Source organism: Phragmites australis, chromosome 1 (assembly GCF_958298935.1).
Source record: "Phragmites australis chromosome 1, lpPhrAust1.1, whole genome shotgun sequence".
Lineage (NCBI taxonomy): Eukaryota > Viridiplantae > Streptophyta > Magnoliopsida > Poales > Poaceae > Phragmites > Phragmites australis.
In genome coordinates, this window is record NC_084921.1 from 5,278,165 (window position 1) to 5,302,455 (window position 24,291).

The following is a 24,291-nucleotide window of genomic DNA, read 5'->3' on the forward strand; positions in this document are numbered from 1 at the left end:
TAATCTCAAATCCATTGTCCCTCGGCTCACCAAAAAGGTCGATCGGGTGGTTTTCGAGCAAGCTCCATCCGTACCAGGACTACTCGTGATACTAGGGACGACCGTAACTGCTCCATCTGCTGGTGATCTTGCTGTCGGCCCTCGTGGGCACCACGTCGACCATCACCACCGGGAGACTAGCTTTGGGTAGGTTACGACATACACCACTCTCCCGATCAAGGGTACGAGCGATTCCCCTCCTCCAACCCCGATTGACACTGAGTTTTTCTCTGATCCACATTTGAGTCGCTCCTTGTTTCATCCCCCAATCTATTTATTCTCATGGTTTTCACAACAAACTGCTGAAGTTGAATTTTCCATACTTTGATGGCGAAAATCTAAAACTATGGCAGTTGCGCAGTGAAGGTTACTTTGAGATGTTTAATGTTGCCCCTGAAATGTGGATCAAAGTCACGTCCATGCACTTCACTGGTGTAGTGGCTTGTTGGCTTCAGTCTATAGACCGACGTATTCGTCAGAGTACTTGGTCACAAATTTGCCACCTTCTTCAGGAAGGTTTTGGTAAAGATGAACATGATTTACTTATTAGACAGTTATTCCAAATTAAACAGTCAAGGTCTATAGCAAAGTACATAGCCTATTTTTGTGAACTGGTTGATCAGTTAACTACGTATGAGTCCGTTACTGATCCACATTACTACACCATAAAATTTATTGATGGCTTACGTGATGATGTTAGATCCATTATTTTGCTTCAACGCCCAAAGGATCTCGATACTGCATGTGTTCTCGCTGCTTTACAGGAAGAAGTGGTGGATTCTTCTCGTCATCATAATTACCATTGACCTAATGTCAATACTCAAAAGCCTCCTCCTCGTGGTCCTCATCCTTTACCTCCACCCCTAGGAATTATAAAACCTTCTACTCAGGCTGATGACAGAAGGCCTCCTGAATCTGCTCGAGCTCCTTTAGCTGAAGAAAAATTGGCCCAACTTTGTGCTTGTCACAAGGCCAAAGGTCTATATCATAAATGCAATGAGAAATGGAGTCATGATCACAAGTGTGCTCCTATGGTCCAGCTCCATGCATTACAAGAAGTTTGGGAATTATTTCAGCTTGAAGAGGATTCCTTCTCAGACAATCAGCAGCAACCATCTGCTCCTGATCAATTATTTATAGCCATTTCAGAAGCAACATAATTGGGAAAGAAACCCCTTGCACTTTGAAGCTTCAGGGTAACATCCAAGGCACTGCTCTTTTAATTCTTGTCGATTCTGGGAGTTCCCACTCTTTTATCAGTTCCACTGTTGCATCTGATTTGCATGGAGTCAGTCCAGCGGTTCACCCATTCAAGGTACATGTAGCTAATGGAGGTGTTCTTGAATGTCAACAAGAACTTGTCAATACTGAATGGTCCATTCAGGGTATTGTTTTTCATTCCACTCTTAAGGTTTTACCATTGATAACATACGATCTTATTATTGGTATGGATTGGTTGGAGGATTTCTCCCCTATGAAGACACATTACAGTCAGAAATGGTTATCTATATGTTATCATGGTAATTCTATTATTCTGCAAGGCTTGGTTACTGAATTTCCTGCTTGCACTCTCATTGAATTGGCCCATATTACTAAAGAACTTGATGAGGTTTTAGACTCACCTATACCTATAGTTGTTCAGTCAGTATTATATGAATTTGAGTCAGTCTTTGCAGACCCTTCTGGATTACCTTCTCCTCGCGCATGTGATCACCACATTCCATTGACCCCTGGTGCTAGACCTATACAAATTAGACCATATAGATATGCCCTAATCCTCAAAGATGAAATTGAGAAGCAAATAACTGAAAATGCTACAATTAGAAATTATCCAACCAAGTTCGACAACAAAAAAATTTACGACGCATATACGCATATCTTGGTATCGATATGCACATACGCACATCTTGGTATCCAAAATATCGCATAAATATCTAATGACACTAGATAATTCGACAACAAAAAAATTTACGACGCACATACGCTTCTTCTACCACAAATTAAATTAATTTGGGCAAATCAAGGTACCCTATTTTTACAATTTTTTAAACATCCGTGTAATTTTGTAAATATTATATATATAAAATGAATAGCGGCCGTCTTTTAAATACTTCAAAAACACCCAAAGATGTCATATAACAATTGTACAAAATATAGTAAAGAAATCACCAAAAGATATCTGAAAAGTCTAAGCTGAAAAGTCTATGTTTCAAAATGCTCATGTTTCTAAAAATTAAAGTCCATATATTTTTTCTTTTTTTCTTAGTGCTGACTTAATAATATTTTAGTTAACCGTCTAAAATATTAAGTACAATTACATCATCTTTTTTTAATGGTCAAAAATTTCAAAACAAAATCATTCAACCCTAAATAAAAATGATAAAGGTCATGTCGCCAGGTAGTTTGGTAACATATCACTAGTCACCGACTGCTCTGGCGACAATACGTTATTTCCATAATTTTTCTAAAATCAATATTATTTTTGTAATTTTCTTTGAAATTTATATTATTTAAAAATTCTACAAAACCTAACCTTAGTTTTTAATTTTTCTTATTTGATATTTTCAACTTAAATATTTTGATTTAGGATTTTTTTTTTCAACTTTTGAAGGCTCTACGTGGGTGTTGGAGTTGAATTAGGAATGGTAATGGGGCTTCATTCCCCGCCTGTAATGGGATAAGTATAAAAGAATTTAATTTTCGTAAATTTATGTGGAGACGAGGATGAAAAGATGCTATTTATATCTGCTCTCGCTATATCCCTGATATCACACGTATATATATTTTCTTAGTATATAAATATACAAACATTATATTATATAGGATAAATAATAAATTACTCTTATATTTTTATCTAACATACGATATTTAACATATCTTGTATTAATTACCCTCGTATATATCAATAAATTACTTATTTATACTATAAACATCTTATTAATATATAGAAATAATAAACTATAATTCAATTTTACATTTCTATTAAGAACTTAATTCTTGTAAAATTCTCCACAAACATGAAAATAAGGAAAAAAAAAACTCTCTAGGAAACATTCCTCGTCAGAATTGGGCCGGTTGCCATCCCTACGTTGGACACACCCTCCCACGCCGCAGCCGCACCGTACACATTCTTTTCAGTTGTCACCACCCACCACCAAAGCAGCCTACCCGTTCCTCATTTGCGAACGGGCCCACCTCCAGCCCCCGCTCCGACTCAAACGACACTCTAGCGTCGCGACTCGCAAGCCCGCAGCAGAGAAGCGACCGATGGTTGCTGCCCGCGCGGGCGAGGCGATCGAACTAGCGGCGGTTCTAGCAACAACCCGAGATCAATCCGGCTTCCCAGCGCCCGAGCATGTAAGCGATCCTTCCCCTCTGCTTGGCGCCTCGCTTTGGGCGCGATCGGTGTTGGTTTCCCCTGTTTTGGTGGGGTGTTTTAGCCTTTATGTGGGCTTTGTGGTTGGGGGAGGATCAGGTGCGGGTTGGGGCTCGCTCGGGAGCTGGTGGTTCGGTGGAGCGGCGGGCAATGCAGCACCGTTTGGAGTCGTTTTGGGCTAGGGTTTGAGGAGACGGGGGCTGAAATTTGTAAGGTTGGGGTGGAGCGGATTGAGGTGGTTTTGAATTTTTGGGACTCGGCCACTCGGCGTTCAAGTGTGCTGTGTGCGGACATTGTAAGTGCGAAACTGTGATTCGACGTATTCTTACGAGGTGTTCATCGTTTTTTTTTTCTGGACTTTCTCTGGGTTTTTAAGCTGCTGGTGAGTGGGCGTTGCAACGGTTTTGGAAATTTATGGATTATTTTACCGATTTTTCAGTTCCGCATTTTCCGTAACAACGAGTCGTTTTCAATTTGGACGCCTTTAGCAGCTTTGCAACTTTAGATTGCTGGGGTTTTGGTACTGTGGGATCTCGGGGTTTATGGAGGCGTGGTTTTCAACAATTGGATTCTGAATTTTGATTATAGCGAAGCACGGGAGTTTTAATTTACTGAGGCTGGTAAGGATTTCGACATTTTTGTAGGATTAATGATGTAGAGCACACGAGTAGCCTTTTGACTTGGTCACTGAAGGGTCTTGTTGCTATGATCCTTTCGTGATTGTTCTGCTCGGGTGCTGAACTGAACTCAGTGGATTGCTAGATGGCTCACCTGATGTTTAGTGAATTAGCGGTGACTTATGAGACCAGCATGACATAAGTTTTGGTGGTGATATTTGTGCTGTGACATTTTTTGGCTTTTGTTATTCTAGGTGTTGATCCAATTGCACATCGCATGGAGTCTTTGAATTCCTTTGGTTGTTTCAATTCATTTATTATGGAGTACAAAATTTTGTCCTTCTATCTCCCCTGCATGTATAATGTTCGTGCCTTCTTCATTTTTCAAATTTTATCAAAGATTGGGTGTTTGAAGATTGAGAGATGAAAAAAATATTGTGAAGCAAACGTAAATATGCTTGTAACTGTTGGTTGATTTAGGAGTCCAAGTTTTGTGGAGAGGAGGTTTTTAACTATTAGTTTTTCCCCCTGTTAGTAAATCAGATGATATTCTGTATATCACTTCCCTTTTTATCTACACTTGGTATCACCTTGGTGGTCCTTGTCGTGTTGCTGGTTCCAAACTTGCGTTTATTCTGTATTACTCTGTGTTGCTACTTGTGATAGGTTATCTCTGTACCGAGTTTGTTGCTCCAGCGCTCCTGCGTGTATTGTATACTAATGTTTGCATTTTGCATGTTGTTCATGATTTTTCAAAGAATGGGTGCTGGAAGGAAGACCGAGACTTTCAATCCTGCGACACCAACACAAAACCAAACCAATGCATGGTATGGGAACTATTCTGCTGCTGCGCGTAATCTCCAGGAAGATCAGCTAGGAGGAGTGATTTTTGGCTGCAAACACAACACGATCAATGAATGCCTCTCTAAACAGCTGTTTGGTTAGTAAATTCCTTTCCACCTTATAATCTGCAGTACCATTACTACAAACAGATCATCATCACCGTAAAACTATATAAAACTGTCATCCTCACATCAATACCTGTTTTTCTGGAACATTGACTTATACATTGTTAGCATTTTGTCCTACCTCTTGCCTGATTTTAATGGATTGGCTTGCTGCCTTTTGTTCAATAGGTTTGCCGTCAGGCCATATATCATATGTGAAGAATGTTAAACCTGGCATGCCTCTATTTCTGTTCAATTATAGTGACCGAAAAATGCATGGAATTTTCGAGGCTGCATGTGCTGGCCAGCTTAACATGGACCAATTTGCTTGGAGTGATGGTGGTAGAATAAAGACACAATTTCCTGCTCAGGTATCATCAAATGACAATCATTCCATGTATCCAGCACCATACTTTGTATGTATTGTTAATCTGGTTATAGTTTTGTAAATTGACTGACCTGTTTTGTACCGAGTTTTTGTTAAGGTCCGCATCTCTATAAAGACTCGGTGCCTTCCAGTTCCAGAGTCTCAATTCAAAAGTGTGATCAGTAACAATTATCATAAACCTCGGCACTTCTACTTTGAGCTAGACCATGCACAAACAAGAGCTTTAATATCTTTGTTTAAGCCTGCCCCTGTTCATGATGGTCCAAGCAAATGGAGTCCTTCCAGACCTCTGCGATCTCCAACCAAAGCATATATTGTTCATGGTCAAGCAAAGGCTCAGTCCAATACAAAGGATCTCGATCAGTTTGGTGTTTCTTCTGATTCACATTGTATGGCTCCTTATAAGTTGGTTGGTCCAGATGGTGAATATGCTAGTACGAGTAGAACATCAAAGAGCAACCTTTACGAGCATGACAATTTGGATGATGCTGTGACCAAGGAAAGAACGGATTCTGTCAATGGTGACCATCAACATGTCAATCCAGTGCATGAAGAACAGCATGACACAGAGGCTGTTAGGCAGAAATTACAAGAGCTCTTTGTTTTACGACAGGAGACCCTATCCTCGAAGGATGCTGTTTATTCTGCTTCAGATAAACCCATACGTCAAGAAGCACAATTCGATGCCACTCTCCCTACATACCAATCTGATTCCACCTCAAAGGGTTATGCGCCTATTGAGGACCATACATCATTAGGGCAATGCCACGGAAATGTTGAGGTGCCTTTAGCTATTCATTCTATTGCTTACTCTTTGACCTCAATTATTTCCACATTACGCCCCATATTTTCAACTGTATGATTTCTAATGTTTGGTATGGCGATTATGTACTGCTGTCTGAAATGTCTCATTGTCTGTAGCTGCTTCTCATCATCGATGAGTTATCCAAGAGGACCGAAGCAATGGAGAAAAAGCTGGTACTGCTCTTCTTGACAGTTTTAGGTGTAAAAGTCAATAACATCATTATCCGTTGGAGAAGAAAGTGTAAAGGGATGAAGTTACTTTCCTCATTGGCTTCAGCTCTGTATTTGGCATGTCCATGGTTATTTGGATTTTGAATCTAGCTCAAATTTTCAACGGAAATATGGAATTATATATGATGTGTACCCTGTAGATGCGCTTGGTGTCGAGTTAATTATGTTATTCCTGCATAATATATGTACAATCTCCCTCCTAATCATTCTTTTATGTACCAGGTTGAATCAGATCAAGAAATACTGTTTCTGAGGGAATCAGTAAAGGACACAGGCAGAAGAGTTCAACAACTGGAATACCAGATTGAGAAACTACAATCAAAGTATAATTCTTCAGTGCCACTCCTTGGTAGACCACATGATAAGGTGGAAGGGCCATCAATATTCCTAATAGGTGGCTACAGGGGCAGTACTTGCTTGTCATCGCTCGATTACTTTTGCCCTACAACAGACAGATTAGTGCCCCTATGTCCAATGAGCTCACCTCGTGCATATGCAGCTGTTGCTGCATTGAAGGATCGTATCTATATTTTTGGTGGTGGGGATGGCAGTTCATGGTATCACACAGGTAAACATTCTAACATGATCGAGATCTTTATATAAGTTCCAAGCTGTTGACTGTCTGCATATTCCTTTCATTGAAGTGGAATGCTATAGCAGGGGGGGAAATGAGTGGATAACATGCCCCCGCTTGAAACATGAGAAAGGAAGCCTTGCTGGAGCTACGTTGAATGATAAAATATTTGCTATTGGTGGGGGAGATGGGTCTACATTTTTTTCAGAAGTTGAGATGTTTGATCCAGCACTTGGGAGATGGATAGACAGCTTGTCTATGCGGCAAAATGTATGGTCTCGCACTCCCTATCACATTTAGTTTGTTTGATGTTGAGTAGAATGTTCTAAACTTATCTCCACTGTAATACGATTCTGAGGCTTACCAGTCATTCTGTCTTTTCAGTGTGATATATAATAAGGTTCAGGATCCATAAGATTGAGCATAAACAAAAAGGACATGTTACAAAGAGAAGTTGTTTGAACTCTATAACTAACAGTTTCAAACTATCCTGTGAATTATTCATCTTTTACAAGTACAATGATGCTTTTGCAGTAGTTTCTCATGTATTATATTATTGTTTACTAATCATAACCAGTAAGGACAGTATTCATTCAGTAAATCAATAACAATCAAATGCTTTAGAATATAAATATCTGTTTGAGCATTAGAAGGGTGTATGCTAGACCACTAGTATTACTTGTTCTGATTTGACCTATTCTTTTAGAACTAGCATAGATCATAAATACTATCAAATCCAGGCTACATCAAATTGCAATGCATGTCAACATATTTGCTGGACAGAAATGGATGCCATATCATGGAATTTTCATGGGATTTTGCGGTTTGTAGAATAAGGATATACTCCATTCATATGTCTAGTTTTCCCATAATGGTTTGATCTTAGAAGTAACATTCATGATTTTGTGTGATATGTTGCTCCAGCGATTTACTCCTGCCGCCGCCGAATTAAATGGCGCTCTCTATGTAATTGGTGGTTATGATGGCAACATGTACTTACAGTTATGATCCTTCACTATTCTCTCCATGTTATGATTTTGACTTGGATACCTTTTATACTTGATCATTGAATGAAATGCTTGTAATACACAGATCAGCAGAAAGGTATGATCCAAGGGAAGGTTTCTGGACACTGCTTCCAAGTATGAGGGCAAGAAGAGGATCCCACTCGGTAGCTGTCTTGGGCGAATCCATGTGAGACTCTCCCTCCATCTGTTGGATAGCTGGATGCTGCTACTCCCTTTTATTTTATTTTATTTTAAACGTTTATGACTTCCTTTTATCACGTGTGACCTCCCTGCGACATAAAACTTACATGCTCTGCCTCTATGTAACTGTTTGTGTACACTGAACACGCTAACTTCTGTTTCAGATATGCTATGGGAGGGCACGATGGAAACAGTCTGGCTTCCACTGTAGAAATCTTTGACCCGCGTGCCAGTTCATGGAGGATAGGCAGCCCATTCAGCGTCGCAAGAGGATATGGATGCGCGGTTGCAATGAACGATAATTTGTACCTCATTGGTGGGGTCAACGATGCTGGAGAAACTATCGAAACTGTAAGTCTGTCTGACGTTACTCTTCCATGATTCACCTTTCTTGGACTTTGTTCAAGGCTCGAATTTCTTTTGTTGCTGTTCACAGGTTGAAGTTTACAATGAGAGGCAAGGCTGGAAGATCACTGGTTGCGAGGCGATAGGGAGGAGGGCCTTCGCCTGTGCCATTGTCGTTTGACAGGGGTGCAGATCTCTTATCCAACCAATTTTCTCCGGAATTATGGATCTGTCCTTACATTTCTTGCCGGTTCTGTACAGTGTGACACTTCGGTCAGAGTATACTTTCTTCACAAAACAGTCACCGGGTCGAGAGATTTTTTGCCGCCCCTGCTGACATACTGACGCAGCCATCCATTTTTGTGCATGTCCCAGAACCCATTGGTTTGACAGTCACAGTTTAACACCACCAGTAGCTGAGGCCACCCGTTGCAACTTCTGCTATATGTTCAGGCAGTGTGTTGCTGTTTCTGTCAGTTTTGAGAAACTAAACATGTGATGACGATGGTGCCGGAAAAAGTTGATCTGTTCAGGGTTCATTAGCGAATTCGGAAGCTCTAATGTGCACGCTGAGCTATTTTGCAGCATATGATTGAGTGACCTTGAACTTTGAGGCATCTTTTCTTCCTTCTTAATTGTTGAACGCTGACAGCTAAGATTATCTCCAACCGATTCTTTTTAGGATCCAGAATCTTTTTACGAAAGGATTTTCGTTCTCTTTAACGTTCTAATAGTTTCTTTTACGGTTTCCGTTATGAAGGGATTTTCGAAGTCATTCACTTCAGGACGACATCCTCTCTTCTTTCTCTTCACGAATTCTTTTGAAGTGAAGCTGTTGAAAATAAAAGAAATTAAAGGGAACGAGAATGAGGAGAATCAGGGGAAAAAAATGAAATAAAGAAAATATGGTTAGAGATTGTCTAACTAGCTAGCACTGGTTGCTCTAGCTGGGATCTGGTGGAGATAGTTGCAACGTCATTCTACTCTTCTCTGAGCAGTTGGAATCTGCACTTTGGAACAATGCAGAGTGCGTTGGTGAACGCAACGCAGCGCTGGTAAGCAACGAATATGGTCCTAACTCTCTTGGGGTTTAGCCTGCCGAACTGTGTATCGTAGGAGCAGAGGTGCTGTGCGACTGCGAGCATGTTGCTCGTGCGAGATTTCAGAAGGTCTGTTAAGCCTTGACCAGTTCAGGGATTCTCTCCAAAGATGCCATCAGTGGCCGAAACTGAACCCTGATTGCGCGTTTCTGAGTTCATTTTTGCCTGCGTTCGCCTGATGAGGTTTCGACGTCTTTACACGGTTATAAATAGGATTTCTCATTACCAAATGTTAGCTATGATAGTGTATGGAAGAAAAAAAAAACTCGAGGGCTGCTTGGGCAGTTACAATCCTCAATTAGACTAGACGAGGGCAAATGATAAGCGACTGGAGTTGATAAATTCTGAAACCTCACGAAAGCAGAAAGCGAGATTCTTCCTGTTCCGATTACCGATCGGCAGCACAAGTTTCCCGGACAAGACTAGCACAAGTTTCACCCCATCAGTGGACTCAACCAGGCGCATACACCAAATAAACCAACGCCTTCGTGTCATTGGTCCTCTCCGAAACCAATTATCCTGAATCCACCCTAACTTATCCGTTTACCATTGAGCTCTTTCCAGCTTTCGACTTTAAACCACACTATATTCTCTTCATTACAGAAAAAGTCACCAACTTGCGTTTGAAATATGTTGTAGCAATTTACCTTTGACTCTGCACGGGAGTATAAAGGGAGATTCCTCAAGGTCCAATTGACAACAGAAATTCTTCAAACCAGATACCAGTTTTCTAACCGAGAATCTGCTTTACCCCAAACTTTGCCAGGCCTTACTGGACTCAATCATGGACAACAAAAATTTTACCCACGGAACAATTGCCTTCATCCTCTATAAAACCTACCTATTCTCCTCATCAAACCACCAGCTTGAGTTTCCAACACCAAAACAATGGCATACAACTTTGCTCCCGATGGATGGGGTTGGATCACCAACCTACCTCCATTCTCCCAATGGCGCACCACCGCCATGTCCCTTTGTATTTGCACCATACCATCGGCATCTGCATCATCACAGCCATCCATGAACCTCTCGGTTGTGAAAGCCCCTCCCACCCCCAGCCTTCCTATGTCACCTTCTCCATCTTTGCAAACTACCGTGTGTCGATTTCTCTGTGGACGTCAAAGCCAGTCCACCTGAAAACAAAGACACAGCAAACTCTAGACGAACAAGATATGATACAGGTGTTCGTCAACATTGTCAACTCAGTGCTGAGGTATGGACCTGACAAGAAATCATCCTTTTGGTTTCCTGGGGCACAGCGTCATGGTAACTTCAAGGACGTGTTCAACATAGTTTTCTTCTCCCTTGCCTTCCTGGTTTGCATCTACGAGGCTCCTCATGATCTCCGTCCTGGATGCTTGGATTCACTGAGAGCCCAGCTTACTGGTTCAAAGTGCAGAGATGCTGCAAAAACCCTTGTCAAAATGCTCGGGGCAAACATTGAGTACCAATGGATGCAGACAATGAATCTTGCAGTAACTAACTGGATCGTGGAGCTGCGATCCTCAAAGCACTCATTTGGGGTGCCATCGCCACTGTTCTCATATGCTCTGTCAGCAAGCGGGCTCTGGAAGGTGCAGCTGTACTGCCCAGTCATAGCCATGGGCATGGAAGAACCTGCAGAAGCAACACAGGATGAGCGCCTTCTCTTCTCACTCATTTATATCAGCAACTCGAATGTGTGATTCAGCTAGCTTACAGAACAGTCAGAAGGGATAACTGGATTGATGTTGAGGTGAAGGTGGACAACATAAGGTCAGTGATTTTAACATATAAGGCTTTGATTCTCTTTCTTACATGAATCAACTAAACCTATCAATTCAGGAATCAATTTTCTATTCTTTTCCTGAGGTAGCAATAACAATTTGATTTTCACTACAAGAAAAATTAAATTTAATGGTAACTTGTAAAGCATATCTCCATAAATTGGCATCAAAGCTAAAGTTTTAGCTAGCAAATAAGACCCTAGATAAGTGAAAAATTGGTTAATGTCTACAGAAAGGTAAAACTGACCTTGAACAAGCAATCATGTATATTTTTGTACCATATTATCACCTATGTGCAATACAGATCTTACAGAGTAAAACTCTTGTTTGACTAGTCTACATCAGAACTGTCTAGAAATTCATCAGCATACTGTAATATAAAAACCGGATTGTTTCACAGACTATGGTTAACTGTAGAAAGCAATTTTTTTTTAAACAATAATCACCATATGTGTGAACTATCTAAAACAACTGAAAATATAAAAAAGAAACACTTACTTGGCATACATCTCAGGTGTGATGTGGACTCTTTGGTCTCTGAGACACTCTTGGCAGAACGAGGATATGGCTCCAAGGAGAAACACTTCCCATCACGTGTCATGCTGCAAATCACACCTATGCAGCAATCTGATGTACTGTCAAGTCCAACGACAACCCCACACATGAGTTTGGTCTTGAAAAGGGCTTTGAGGGTTCATTTGATCCGCCAAACTCATTTGGTCTTAAAGCATCAGTCACTGAAAGCCTTACACTAGCCATGAAGCCCTGGAAATTTGAACAGTCTGTGCATGGCAACACTGCAACCTTGAACTGGTTTCTTCATGATGGTTTAAATGGAAGGGAGGTTTATTCTTCAAAGCCTTCCAAGCTTTCACTGCTTCAGCCAAGAGCCTGGTTCCGTGACAGGTATTCAAATGCGTACCACCCATTCACAAAGCAAGGGGGTGTCATTTTTGCATGTGATGAGTATGGAGACAGTGTCTGGTGGAAGATCTGTGGTGCAACATTAGGAAAGACTATGGACCGGGAGATCCGAGGCTGGATTTGGCTAACCTACTGGCCTAACAAACAAAGGACCTTTCACAGTGAAACAAGGTGGCTTGAATTCAGAGAATGCCTGCAGCTTCCCCTTACAAAGTTTTCATAAATTCATTGTGCTCTGAATGATTATATAGCAGTGTGTGAACTAAGTAGTGACAAATCCATGCATGTATGAGGCACAAAAAGTAAGATATTGGTCCCAAGATTATTCTATTGTGGTCAAATACGCCGTTACACAGAAATAACTTTCTCATATGCCCATTTGAGCAACCCTGGAGTCTTATTCAGTATTCTCACCACTCCTTTTGTAGAGCTAGCTTGAGTTCGCCCGAGCAAATGTGCAATATTAAATACCAAGACAGCACATAAAACATGGGTTCATTTCCTACTATAGTAACTATAGTACAGGAACACAACACACAGGACAACTTCTTGTACCGGTTGGCTTATAGTATAAAGCTATGTCTCAGTAAGATGAAAGCCACAAATGACTACAGAGCTTCAAGTCTGAAGCATTTCCTTAACAGCACGAATGAAGCTGTTCCTACTGCTCAGCATGGTGACACCTCTAATATGAGAAAAGACTAAATCCATCATCTCCATCTTGATATTCTTCATGTAATTCAATTTTTTTATCAGCATTCAATTCTATTATTATCATCTCAAGAACATCTTCAACGTTAAAGTAATCATAACTTATGTTCCCTTCTTTGTGTAAAACACTCTCCTCAGATTGAATTACCTTCAGAGTCTTCTGCTCCACGTGGATACTTCCCAAGTCATCATTCGCTTTCATTTTCATCCCATGCACCTCAGTCTCTACAGATTCCACCTCATCCTTGTCATCAGACCGTTGAGCAACCGGTGGTACATTAGACGCGAGCAAAGAAAGTGCTGACGTGCAACCAGAATTGGCATCTGCAGAACTCTCCGAAAAGTTGACACGTGCCGTGGGACCATACATCGCCCTCGCCGCGTCATCGTACACATGAGCAGCCTCCACAGCAGTAGGAAATGAACCCAGCCATAGCCTCCTGCCACGGTTGGGCTCACGGATCTCGGCCACCCACTTGCCCCATGTCCGCTGCCTCACACCGCGGTATGCGCAATTCCCATTATCAGGGCCTCCTTTCCCGACCATGCACCCTTTCTTAGAACCCTTGGCTGGTGCCTTCCGGGAGCTACTCTCCTCCTGGAGCTTCTGGTTGTGTTCCTTCCACCACTTGATTGTCTCAGCAATGGAGTCAGGGCCAGTGCTTTTCCTTCGCATCCTCTTCTTCCTGACCCAACAAGGCAATTGATTTCACAAAGCCGAAAATTGGAATTTTCAGACGAAAACCATAAGAACCATAAGGTAATGAAGTCATGCAAACTTCAAAGAAAGAAAAAAAAAAGGATTGCTCTTTCATTCCACAAAAGACCAGCAGTAATTAAGCCAAGAAAAGAAAGTGAACACATAAGCACGCATCAAAAGATAAGTTTCTTGACACTGTGCTCAAACAGTTCTTCCACCATGGCATTCCAGCAAGCAATTGGCGTGCTGCGTGCACCACCGAGGACACAACAAGCTTCCCCGCATCCACTTTGAAGAACGACATCGTCTCACCCGATTCAACACTTAGAATCTGTCTGTTCCAAATCTCACCGAACTCGAATTCCCCACCAAGAAGCGTGGGAAATCAAAAACATTTCTTCGGAGAAGGAGAAGAATCACAACCTGGGGGAAAAACAGTATCTATAGAAACGCAGAGAAGGGTGGAGCGATTTAGTCCAACTAATCCACCGCCACACGAACACAGTGAGACGAACAAGCTCAGCTCAGCACGGACACTCCGCAACACTATCCACCAAGCACAAGCGCAGGAAACGCGCATGGATTCAATGCCCAGCTGCTCCGCAGCCAGCCGGGAGAGCACCGCCCCAGCAATGCTCGACGACTAACCCAGCACGAGAGGAAGAAGAGCGGCGGGGTGAAGAGATAGAGAAGGACGCTGCTAACCTGACTTGCCCCCCGGAGGAGTCCCCTCCCTGCCCCTCTCCCCGCTCCATCGAGCTAGAAGAGAGATCTCCCCCCTCGTCCTCCTCCTCCCTAGATTTCCTCCGGCTGCTCGCTCCCCTTCCTCCTGTTCTTGCTGGTAGACCGGCAACCTCGTTGTTTCTTCTCCGGGCACCAACCAGATCTTCTACGGGCGGTGCGCCTGCTCGGATCTCCCCCACCTCGCGCTCTCCTTGTTACGCGGCAGGTGTCGGTGTCCCCCTCCCTCCCTCCCTCCCTCTGCCGCCGCCGCCGCTTTGCTTCGGTTTTGACGTGGACGCCAGCTCGCGGTGCGGCAATCCGGCTAGCCTGGCAGACGGGTCAACACCGCGCGCCCGGAAGCGTTTACACCCATCGATCGACGGCGCCCGCCGCTCTGTGCACCACGGTGCGGTGAGACTGTCGTACATTCTCCGTTCGTGTCCGTGTACTGCTGTAGTGACGCCCTTGCTTTTTGAGCTGCTAATAACTCAAACGGGTACATCCATTCAGCTTTGTGGCTACGGATAATTTTACTATAAAAATAAATAATAAAATTAATAGATATCTTTTTTATTTTATTTAAAATCAAATTACGGTATCACTTATGACATATTTGAATTTTAAAGATTTTTATTAGATGAGGGGAGAAGATGTGACACGGTAAATAGTTGCAGAGCTGCAATGGAACACACCTTGAGAAGGAGAGGAGGATGTTTACAACACTAAACATAGAAGATATATTCTCTGGCTTGTTCCAAACCACTAGTTTACTACTGGGTTTCCTTCGCATTAATGTATCACATGCTATTCAACTAAGTTCGGAGGTTGGCTCGTGATCGCTAGGGGGGAAAAACAGTTTTGGCGCCAAGATTCCATTTGCATCTTATGAATGATGTGGTGAATGTTTGCATCTATTTTTTGGGTGGAATGCAGGCTGAAGAGAAATCGCAGGCCAGCAAAGGTTCGATGCAGGCAGGGGTTCAATAGTTTTGTGTAATAAACATAGAATCACTTGGCTCGTTCTTCCATGCCGTCGGACCGCCAAAATGAATCACATATCACTACCAAATTTTTGCTGTGAGCCTCCTGGGCAACGGGGGGGAATAAGTTGTGTTCCTTAGTTTTGGAAGGCTAGTGGTGCTAGCATTCCCATGGAAGCTTGCGGTGATGCGGCCCTAAATTAAAATCAATGAGCATACAATAGATTATCACGCCCACCGAACGGCTCAGAGCTACCAAATCAATGAGCATACAATAGATTATCATTGCGAAGCGGCTTAGTACAAGTTACATTTTCCAAAAGTGCGCCCACGCCAGTGAAAAGAAATTTAGGTAATATAAACACACAAGTTATACAAAATTTTCAGAAGCATCAAAAGTTTGAAACTAATAAATGATTTTACAAGAGATCAGTGGAGCATATATCTTCATTTAATTTGGCGCCAAATGTATGACCTCAGGTTATCCTCACTGAGGAAGCTTTGGAGAACAGAAGGCGCCATGGCAGCAATTGTATTATTTGGCCAATGATTTCGAATAAGGCATTACAATCATATTCTTTCCTCGTCAACTATATCTGCAGAATGTACAGAATAAGATCAGGGATGCTTGGACTCGGAATTATGTTGGTTGTCAACTTGTGGGTTCCATGCTAATAATTTCCAATCTATTACAGTGGCTTGTGAAGTGTTAGCTTAATTCACATATCACTGTTGATAAACTTTGTATTGCCAATTTACTCGAGGCATTATAAATTTGTAATTGCACCATTAGAAACAAGTGAAACTACACGGTGAAGGTAACAATAAAGGTGTAATTTGGGACAAATGAAAACTAAAAATGATACCAATAAACTGCAAAATTACTCATCATGGCATTTTCTCCACCCAAGTACAGAGGTTAGCGACTAAGAAGTTCATATGGTAGGAAACACGTGGGATGGAACTATATGGGAGACCTTTGCATTTTATATTTCAGACTGCTTAGATCAATTGAAAGTTTACCTTTTAAGACCCTGTTTGGTTGTTTTCTTCGAGACTTGATACAAACTTAAGGAAAAAGGAAATTTTGGCACCGCCAATTTCAGAACACAATTTACACCAAGGTAGTTTATTGCTAAAACAGGCTGGTGCCTCACAGTGGATTCACAAATTTTAAAAGGAATTTGATTCAATACAGCAAGCAGCATTAGTGTAAGATAAAAGATATGGCTTACCTTGAACATTTCACCAAAAAGTCCTTCTAGTGGGTTCTGGCGCCGTATATTATAAAATTTTGCAGCTATTTCATCCAGTAACTGCAAAACGCAACCATCCATCTCATGAGCTCTCTTTAAGCTAGTATTTTTTTAGTTTTGATATCATATTATGCTAGCAAGCTAGTTCCAGCAATAGCAACAATACAACTTCTATTTTCAACCATTTATCTCTCCTTTTGCAGAAAAAGAAGGCACTAACATACAATAATAAACAAGCATATCATAAGAACAGTTGGCCCTTTATCAACAGTTCCTATAGCTTTTGATGGACATCTTAGGCACGGTAGGCTGTCGAGGACTCAGCACAATTCCTACAGGATCTAAAATCATCGTCTTTTATGTAAATACATATTACCAATATCTGTGGAAAAAAATTCAAGCTCTTCTCCTTGTTCCTGTCAAATTCACATTTAAAGTTAGAGATAAAATCTTAAACCATCTAAAACTGCTGGGGATCTGGTGCTACCTGAGATGCAAAGTACTCAGTGACACTTAAAAAGGAACAAACAGTAAAACATGGCATGTGATGCTAAACAGCTGTATTTAAGTCTTAACAGCTACAAAATATTAGATAAAAAGCACTACCTCCTCAAACACAGGGTCACGGTCTGTACTTGTCTTATACTTCTGTCTAAGTGTCCTAAAAAGAGGGTAAGCATCTCTTTCAAGCCTGTAAACAGTGTCACGTGTTAAAAAAGCCCACAACCACCGGAAGGAATAAAGAGCTGCTCGCTAGAATAAAATAAAGCCTAACTTTGGAGAGTGATTCCATGAAATATTTTTTTTAGATAATGATTCCATGAAATATATGTACATACAAGTAACAAAATATAAAACTATCCTGAAACGTTCTATTAAGATTGTTTCAAACATATATGGTGACTTGAATATGTTCAAACAGTAGAATCAGTTTGTTCAAAGGGAAAATAAAGCTATCGGCATATTACAGAAGTACATGCGGCAGTGTCAAAATACGAAAATATGACATCAGCGATTTATGATTCATGCATTCAAATATAATAACTCCTACGGTCCTATTATATGATTCAAATATAACTCTTACACCTATTACATCATGCAGTCTAATAGCAAAACCTTAACCAAATCTAACTGTTTGAACTTCACCAATAGCTCACTGGGAAGTTGTCAAGAATAAAGTTCTACTATTCTACAAGAAAGAAGAGTGACGCTATCAAGCTATACTTGTCAGGTTGGCATATTTAATTACTTTGTGGTCTTGCATACATTGAATGAAACAAAAATTGCCTTCATTCTTAACCATTGATGAGATAGTTACATGTATCCATGGTCTTTACTGAAAATATTTCCTAAATGGACCAGGACATGAACATATCAGTTAAACTGGTAATAATTGTTCCACATCAAGTCATCAAGAGCAATACATGAATCTTAGGTGGAAAGATCATCCAAGATTAGGCAATCTACTCATATAAAGCTAAGCCATGGAAGCATTTGCCATACCTCTGAGCTGTTATTTTATCTTTCTTTTGATAGAAAATATAAATAATAGATTTGCAATTGACAATAGAGAACTATTCATGCAAAACAGCAACATTCATTCCGTGTATGTAACGAGAAAACCACAGAACAGATGTCCAGTCTGAAAGATAGGACAGACTAATGTTGACCAAAGAGTGGATAAATAGGGCAAACTTACGTTGGTAAAAGATACTTGATGAACTGAATCAAATCTGTTCTTGGAAGTTCCGAGTCAGCAGATTTTAGTTGTGCTTTCATCTCATCCATAAGCAAATTTGCATCTCTCAAATTCCCTTGAGATAGGTACCTTAAGGAAAGAGCATTATGTCAGAAAACTGAATACCTTCTATCCCCATAACGCTAATATACTATATTATACCATCAATGAAACAGCCTAGTTTACATTTTAGTGTGTTGCATTCCATTATGACCCAAATGGGATTTGTGATCGCACATCAGGATATTTCATTGAGGCGATAGATCCTACTTAGTGTTGTTATTAAATCATGGTACCATTCCATATATTGCATGCATCCTTAGCACAATGTAAACTCTACCTATCATTGTAAATAGAACAGAAACCAGACATATCCTGCATTGCAAAATGCACTGAAGGTCTGTACTCATACACGGAATGGATATCCTCCCTTCCCCTCAAAGAAACAAAACAAAATCATATGAAAGGATATCTTACATTAGGACCCCACGTGCAATTGCAATATCATCTTCACCAGGGTAGCACTGCACAATAGAACAAAAAAGATTAGAGTACTTAACAATCATAATATGTAACACTTATTTGTTAAGCGATCTAAAAAACATTTATTTGTTAAGAACAAAATCATTACCTTGCTCATAAAGTTCACCAGCATAGAAGCAAACTTTTTAGGATCATTTCCACGCACAAAATGACTTGAGACTTTAGTCATGTCCTGCAGTCAAGGCACTAGACATAAAAAACTTGGAGCACAATCACAAAACACTAAAAATAGTAGCAGCAGTAGTGACCCGAAAAAAATGAACTCTAGCATAGCAGACATTGGCATCCTTATCAGCCAATGATTATAGCAAGTTACCGTTTCTGGAGATTCAGAATATATGTATTCTGCTAACATAACATGCAGCTCAGGAGATCCATTCCTTGATGTTCCAAACTCAGCAGACCACCTTAATAGATGGATGATACATTATTAGTACCATATGAAGATAGCAACTCGAAAAGAAGGAGAATCATCATGATACCCAGTAACAGAGTACACACAGTAAAGATGTAATTCCAAATAACTTTTGGAAATAGTTTTGTATATCAGCATCAAAACTACAAAATATATTAGCAAAAGTCAGACTTCATCATGAAACAACATCATGACCAACTCTAGAACTGTTTTTCCCAAGATTAATAATGACCATGAAGCAACAAATAAAGTACTAATTAAAGCATGTGGATGAGGGCAATTATTTATGAAAAAAATATATCTTTATTATCTTGACTTTACCAATTGAATCGCCATCTGCATTTTCATAGATGAGAGCAAATGCTAAGGTGTCACAACCATGTGTTTTCCTACCACTATAACTTCAATAACTCATTGATCTTCTCTGCTTGGTCAATAATGGTCCCGCACTGTCCAATTATCCATGGCTTTCAACAATTTGAAGTTGAAATGTTGAAATCCACTTAGAACATTACACCAGTTTGGATGAAATAATTTTATGATTGAATGACAAACATGTATGGTTCACTTGCATTTAGCAAAATTACTGTAGCGTCACCTGATAGCAGCTTTCAGGAATGATGAACAACTCTCTGCGCGCACTTTTGCGGCAGAAATAGCTTCAGATAACTTCTGCCCATCATCGTCATAGTCATCTCCAAGGAAATGGGGAACAGATATCCTGGGGAAAGCCTCGTACATCTTTCTGATACGATCTAAGGTTATACAATATAGTCACAATCACAAAATGTGATATCTATTAACCAAACTTATTGCATGCCATAATTTCTTAAGGAAGAGCGCTTTATTCAGTTAATTTAGAACCACAAAAGGAACAATAAGATTTTCTGCATGGAAGGTTCATCAATCTTTTTTGCACAATGGACTTGTTTGGAGAATGCTAAAAAGAACATATTGCAAACATGTTCTGAAGATCAAATATTGTCTGATTTGCTACTTTAAGGAAGAATAGACAATTAAAAGGCAAATTGATAAACTTAAGGAAATGCTAATTTACAATCAATAAAAAGAACTTTTGTACTGTGCTGCACTAAAAGAAAAAAAAACTGACCAAAAGTTTCTTCACTATAAGGAAGCCCTCCCTTGACAAGGGTGTCCACAAACATGACAGCAAGTTCAGCACCACAAGTTACCTGAAATTGTTAATAAATAAACACACTGAGATCTTTTACCAATAAGTAAAACATGGAAGGATTTCAAAGTTCTACATGCTGCTACTTCTACCATGGATTGGGTCAAATACCACTTCAGGTTGATGCATGTGCATAAATAGATAATAACAAATCGGTGTACTAGCATTAACTGCAGGCTGCAGCAAATCCAAAGCATCTCATTCTCACTGTACAACAGCATGATGGGCTGCTATGATAACCTCTGTTTTCTATTAAAGAAACAAAATGGAATACAAATTTGTAATGCCTGTTCTATAACTTTTCAGATGTGCAAAAGAAGGAAAATAAACACATGAAGAGACATTGGCAGATTGTTGCAGAGGAAGCAACTGCATGTATAAAATAGCTAGCATGAATTTTTTTCCCCTATTTTAGCTGTGCAGCTCCTCAGTGGAAGAAATTTTGAAGAAGAATATGCAGTTGGGTAATTTCATAGGGAAAAAGAAGAAAACTTGCACAATGAGATTGAATTAATGTATATAAAGATCTATGAAATTTGCTGCTGACAACATCTTTAAACTTGCACTGTCACATCATAAAGCAAGAAAGTAACCTGCCCATGCTTCAATTGTACCAAAGCACCTGACTGAAGAATGTCCAAGGCTTCCAAATGCTTCTGAGCAGCAATATACCTACACGAGAGGTGCCAAAGTTAGTTAAGATGGTTTACTATATTTTGATCCTTGAGACCACATTCTTTATCCAATTGATTCTTGTTAGATTTATGTACAGTACATATCCTCAGGTTATTTTTTTCTGATTACTCCGGTATACTTTGATGCTTGCAACTACATTATTTCTCCAATTGATTATCGTCAGATTTATGTACAGTATGTGTGTGTGTGTCTCCACAGGTTAATTTCTTTTCCTAAATTACTCTGAAGAATATGCACTGTCCTTTTGACATAAGAAATACATAGACAGTTGCTCTGTCATGTAATACAAAATTTTAAAATATACTGAAGCATGAGATCATCAAAATGGTGAAAGCTTAAAAGGGAGCCAGACACTGTGTCTTAAGTCAAATCATATACGTAGTACCTTGCACTGGTTGACTTGTACATTTGTTGGGCTTCATAGTAATTTCCTCCTTCCACCATACTCTCAAGTTTTTCAATTGTCTGAAACACATAATTCACCATTACAAAATTAATGAGTAAATAATCCACAAGCCCTGTGCGTGAAATGCTACTTAATGCTGCCAAGGAAGCACGAGGAACTCGCCTAACAGCTAATGCAACAAAAGGTGCAGAAAAAAATACTTCGGAGTAGATAGGACAAAGTGCCATTGCTAACACACTCTCTTTCCGCACTAATGCTCTCGGAAGTTGAACTTTCATCCGCTCGCACGAACGCTCAAGCCTCCTTGTAATAGAGGCACTGAGCACGAATCGGCGCTTGAACCCTAGTTCCAACAAATTCGCCATGGGATGCGACTCCTCTGGGGCCCAGGCGTCGCTCCCCCGAGATCCAACTCGCGTCGCGCACACGCCTTCAAGCCACACGCGCCAGCGCTAATGCAGGCACGCTTACCCACACACGAGCTCACCGCACGCGCGGGCGTAAGCAGAGGCCAGAGGGAAGGGGTAGACGGGGAGAGGGATCCATCACCTTCTCGGGAGGAGGCAGCTCGCGCCGCGACCTCATGCTCATGGACCGCGACATGGCTCCCAGGCGAGCTAGCCTCGGCTGCGGCAGCGACGGCGGCGGGCGGCGGTGGTGATCGGAGTCGCCGCGTCGCTGAAGGAATTCGCCTTCGGGACAACACACGGCCTGCCTTGGCTTGGCTTTTGGGTGGGCGGCCGCTGATCGTGCTCCCGCGAATCTTAAAGCGGTTCGCTCTCCGCTGTACGCCCTATTTCTTGTCTCCAAACCCCTTGGGAATCCACTTATTTCCAGACTTTTACTTTTCTGACACTCTTTCTTCTCTCGCTGATGGTGTTCACCGTCACAAGCAGCAACTTGTATTCTACTTAGTCACTGCACACTTATTTCACACGTATAAAATCAATTTAGGATATGATAAATTGAAGAAATAAAATAATATAATATAATAAAAGAGAAATTGAATGGGAGATTAATGTTTTTTTAATGTATAAAAATCAAATATTAAACGTCGAGATATGTAATACAAATTATGAGAGATTAAATATATTTTTGTAAGGAGGAAAGAAATCTAACTTTGCAATTTAATTATTTATTAATTTAGGTGTACAGTAAAGATCAATAGAATTCGTGAATTTTATAAGAATATAGATAGAGAATATTAAAAAAAAACCCTCATAGCATAAGAATATTACACATAAACAATGTATAACGATAAATATCTCTAACCTTCACCTCCATGGCTCCATTCCGGAAACGACAATGTACGAAATGTACGACCTACTTGAATTCTTACATTCCTATAGCAGATGGTTACTGGGTAGAAAAGGTTGATAATATCCAAAACGAAGATACATTCACGTGATGATGGAATGGATTATTGATGCATCCAACGAAGTATATTTTTCTCGCTCAGATTGTTGGGTGGCAAGTGATGTGTGATGTTCTTTCACATAAGCAAACTAAGTTCTTCTTTTTTCAAGTCTTACATTAATAAATTACCAACCACAACACGAATCGCTTTATATAGCAGCTATGGAATACCTCGTGGTCGATGAAGCTAAATAGTTTGTGCTGGTTACATGTAAAAACTATAAGTTTATGCTGCGTACATATAAAACAGGTAATAGCGACAGGGCTCAGCCATGTTGTTGATGTGGCATGCCTGCCTCTCCACCTCTCCTGTCCTCCACCAGAAGCGTGTCGCATTTTCACGGAGCTCATCTGACATAATGTCATAGGGCAGTTGTCGCTGACATGTGAGCCTAAATGTGAGAGGCCTACATGTTAGTGACAATTGCCCTCTGACGTGAACCGATTCTGTCGCATTTGCCTCCAGCGACCGAAGCAAGGAGATTGCAATGGCGGTCTCCACTGCTTCCCACCTCTTGCCCCCTCTCCTCTCCCCGTCTCCTCATCCTCCACTTTGTCACTCGCGCTTCTCCCTTGTTCGCGTCGCCAAGTCGGCCCCTTTCTTGGACCACCTCCTTTCCTTGCCTTTGTTGCACGAATTCATAAATAACTCACAGATGTTTGATCTCGTCCGGTTCTTGGAAAGCTGGGTACAAGTTGGATCACGGTTAATACGATGGCTAGTGAGTAATAGCTATATTAGGAATTGAAGTAAGGACAGTATGAGTGGATTCTGGACTTGGTTGTTCCTTGCTAAAATCCACCTTTTTGTAGCATATATCTTTTAATTTGAAGGTGATAAAGAATGACATGCTACAAGAAGTCCAAGACATTAGTTTAAACCAAAGGATAACGGTAGAAAGCTCCCCCGTATAAACTATATAGCCCCCCCCCCCCCTCTAGCTTGGATCCCTGACAATGCACCCTTTGTAACGGTACTACATGACCATTTTCGTGAAAATGTTTGGCTTTTCTATTCCCTTGAGGGGAAATTAGGACTTCATGTTTAGAAATGGCTCCATAATGTACCATGCTCCATCCAATTTCGTGCAGCTTCTACCATCATGTGCGTGCGTAGTACTATCTCTCCTTATATGTATTTCTGCTCATGCTACCATTGTGGGCTCTGGTGGATTCTAGTTCGAATCACTATCAAC

The 24,291-nt window shown here is 40.8% G+C and overlaps 3 protein-coding genes and 1 pseudogene across 6 annotated transcripts; 2 read left to right on the forward strand and 2 right to left on the reverse strand.

The window, feature by feature from the left end:
* The first annotated feature begins 3,226 nt into the window (after positions 1–3,226).
* LOC133886206 (uncharacterized) lies at positions 3,227–9,169 on the forward strand. Of its 3 annotated transcripts, XM_062325972.1 has the most exons (11): positions 3,227–3,396; positions 4,791–4,972; positions 5,169–5,350; positions 5,465–6,148; positions 6,289–6,345; positions 6,625–6,970; positions 7,047–7,246; positions 7,901–7,977; positions 8,069–8,170; positions 8,349–8,535; positions 8,621–9,168. In XM_062325972.1, the coding sequence occupies exons 2-11, from the start codon at positions 4,792–4,794 to the stop codon at positions 8,708–8,710; spliced, it is 2,106 nt and encodes a 701-aa protein (XP_062181956.1). In that variant the 5' UTR covers positions 3,227–3,396; position 4,791; the 3' UTR covers positions 8,711–9,168. The 3 variants fall into 3 exon arrangements, 2 of the variants coding, with proteins under 2 accessions (XP_062181956.1, XP_062182025.1); XR_009903378.1 differs by lacking the exon at positions 8,621–9,168 and having other exon boundaries at positions 8,074–8,170; positions 8,349–8,489; XM_062326041.1 differs by lacking the exon at positions 3,227–3,396 and having other exon boundaries at positions 4,838–4,972; positions 5,242–5,350; positions 8,621–9,169.
* Positions 9,170–10,307: 1,138 nt separating this feature from the next.
* LOC133886464 (dehydration-responsive element-binding protein 2A-like) lies at positions 10,308–14,899 on the reverse strand. Its single transcript, XM_062326184.1, has 3 exons — positions 14,436–14,899; positions 11,894–13,716; positions 10,308–11,246 (listed from the first exon to the last, which is right to left on the reverse strand). The coding sequence occupies exons 1-2, from the start codon at positions 14,483–14,485 to the stop codon at positions 13,005–13,007; spliced, it is 762 nt and encodes a 253-aa protein (XP_062182168.1). The 5' UTR covers positions 14,486–14,899; the 3' UTR covers positions 10,308–11,246; positions 11,894–13,004.
* LOC133886373 (uncharacterized) lies at positions 10,510–12,542 on the forward strand (annotated as a pseudogene).
* Positions 14,900–15,697: 798 nt separating the features above from the next.
* Positions 15,698–22,429, reverse strand: LOC133886564 (protein GET4-like). 2 transcript variants are annotated; one of them, XR_009903380.1, is made up of 13 exons: positions 22,229–22,417; positions 21,659–21,738; positions 21,171–21,249; positions 20,497–20,578; positions 19,984–20,140; positions 19,287–19,377; positions 19,059–19,142; positions 18,905–18,951; positions 18,389–18,517; positions 17,296–17,380; positions 17,066–17,105; positions 16,669–16,749; positions 15,698–16,029 (listed from the first exon to the last, which is right to left on the reverse strand). XR_009903380.1 is itself a non-coding variant. In XM_062326313.1 (12 exons), the coding sequence occupies exons 1-12, from the start codon at positions 22,280–22,282 to the stop codon at positions 16,024–16,026; spliced, it is 975 nt and encodes a 324-aa protein (XP_062182297.1). In that variant the 5' UTR covers positions 22,283–22,429; the 3' UTR covers positions 15,698–16,023. The 2 variants fall into 2 exon arrangements, 1 of the variants encoding a protein (XP_062182297.1); XM_062326313.1 differs by lacking the exon at positions 17,066–17,105 and having other exon boundaries at positions 22,229–22,429.
* Between the last annotated feature and the right edge of the window lie 1,862 nt (positions 22,430–24,291).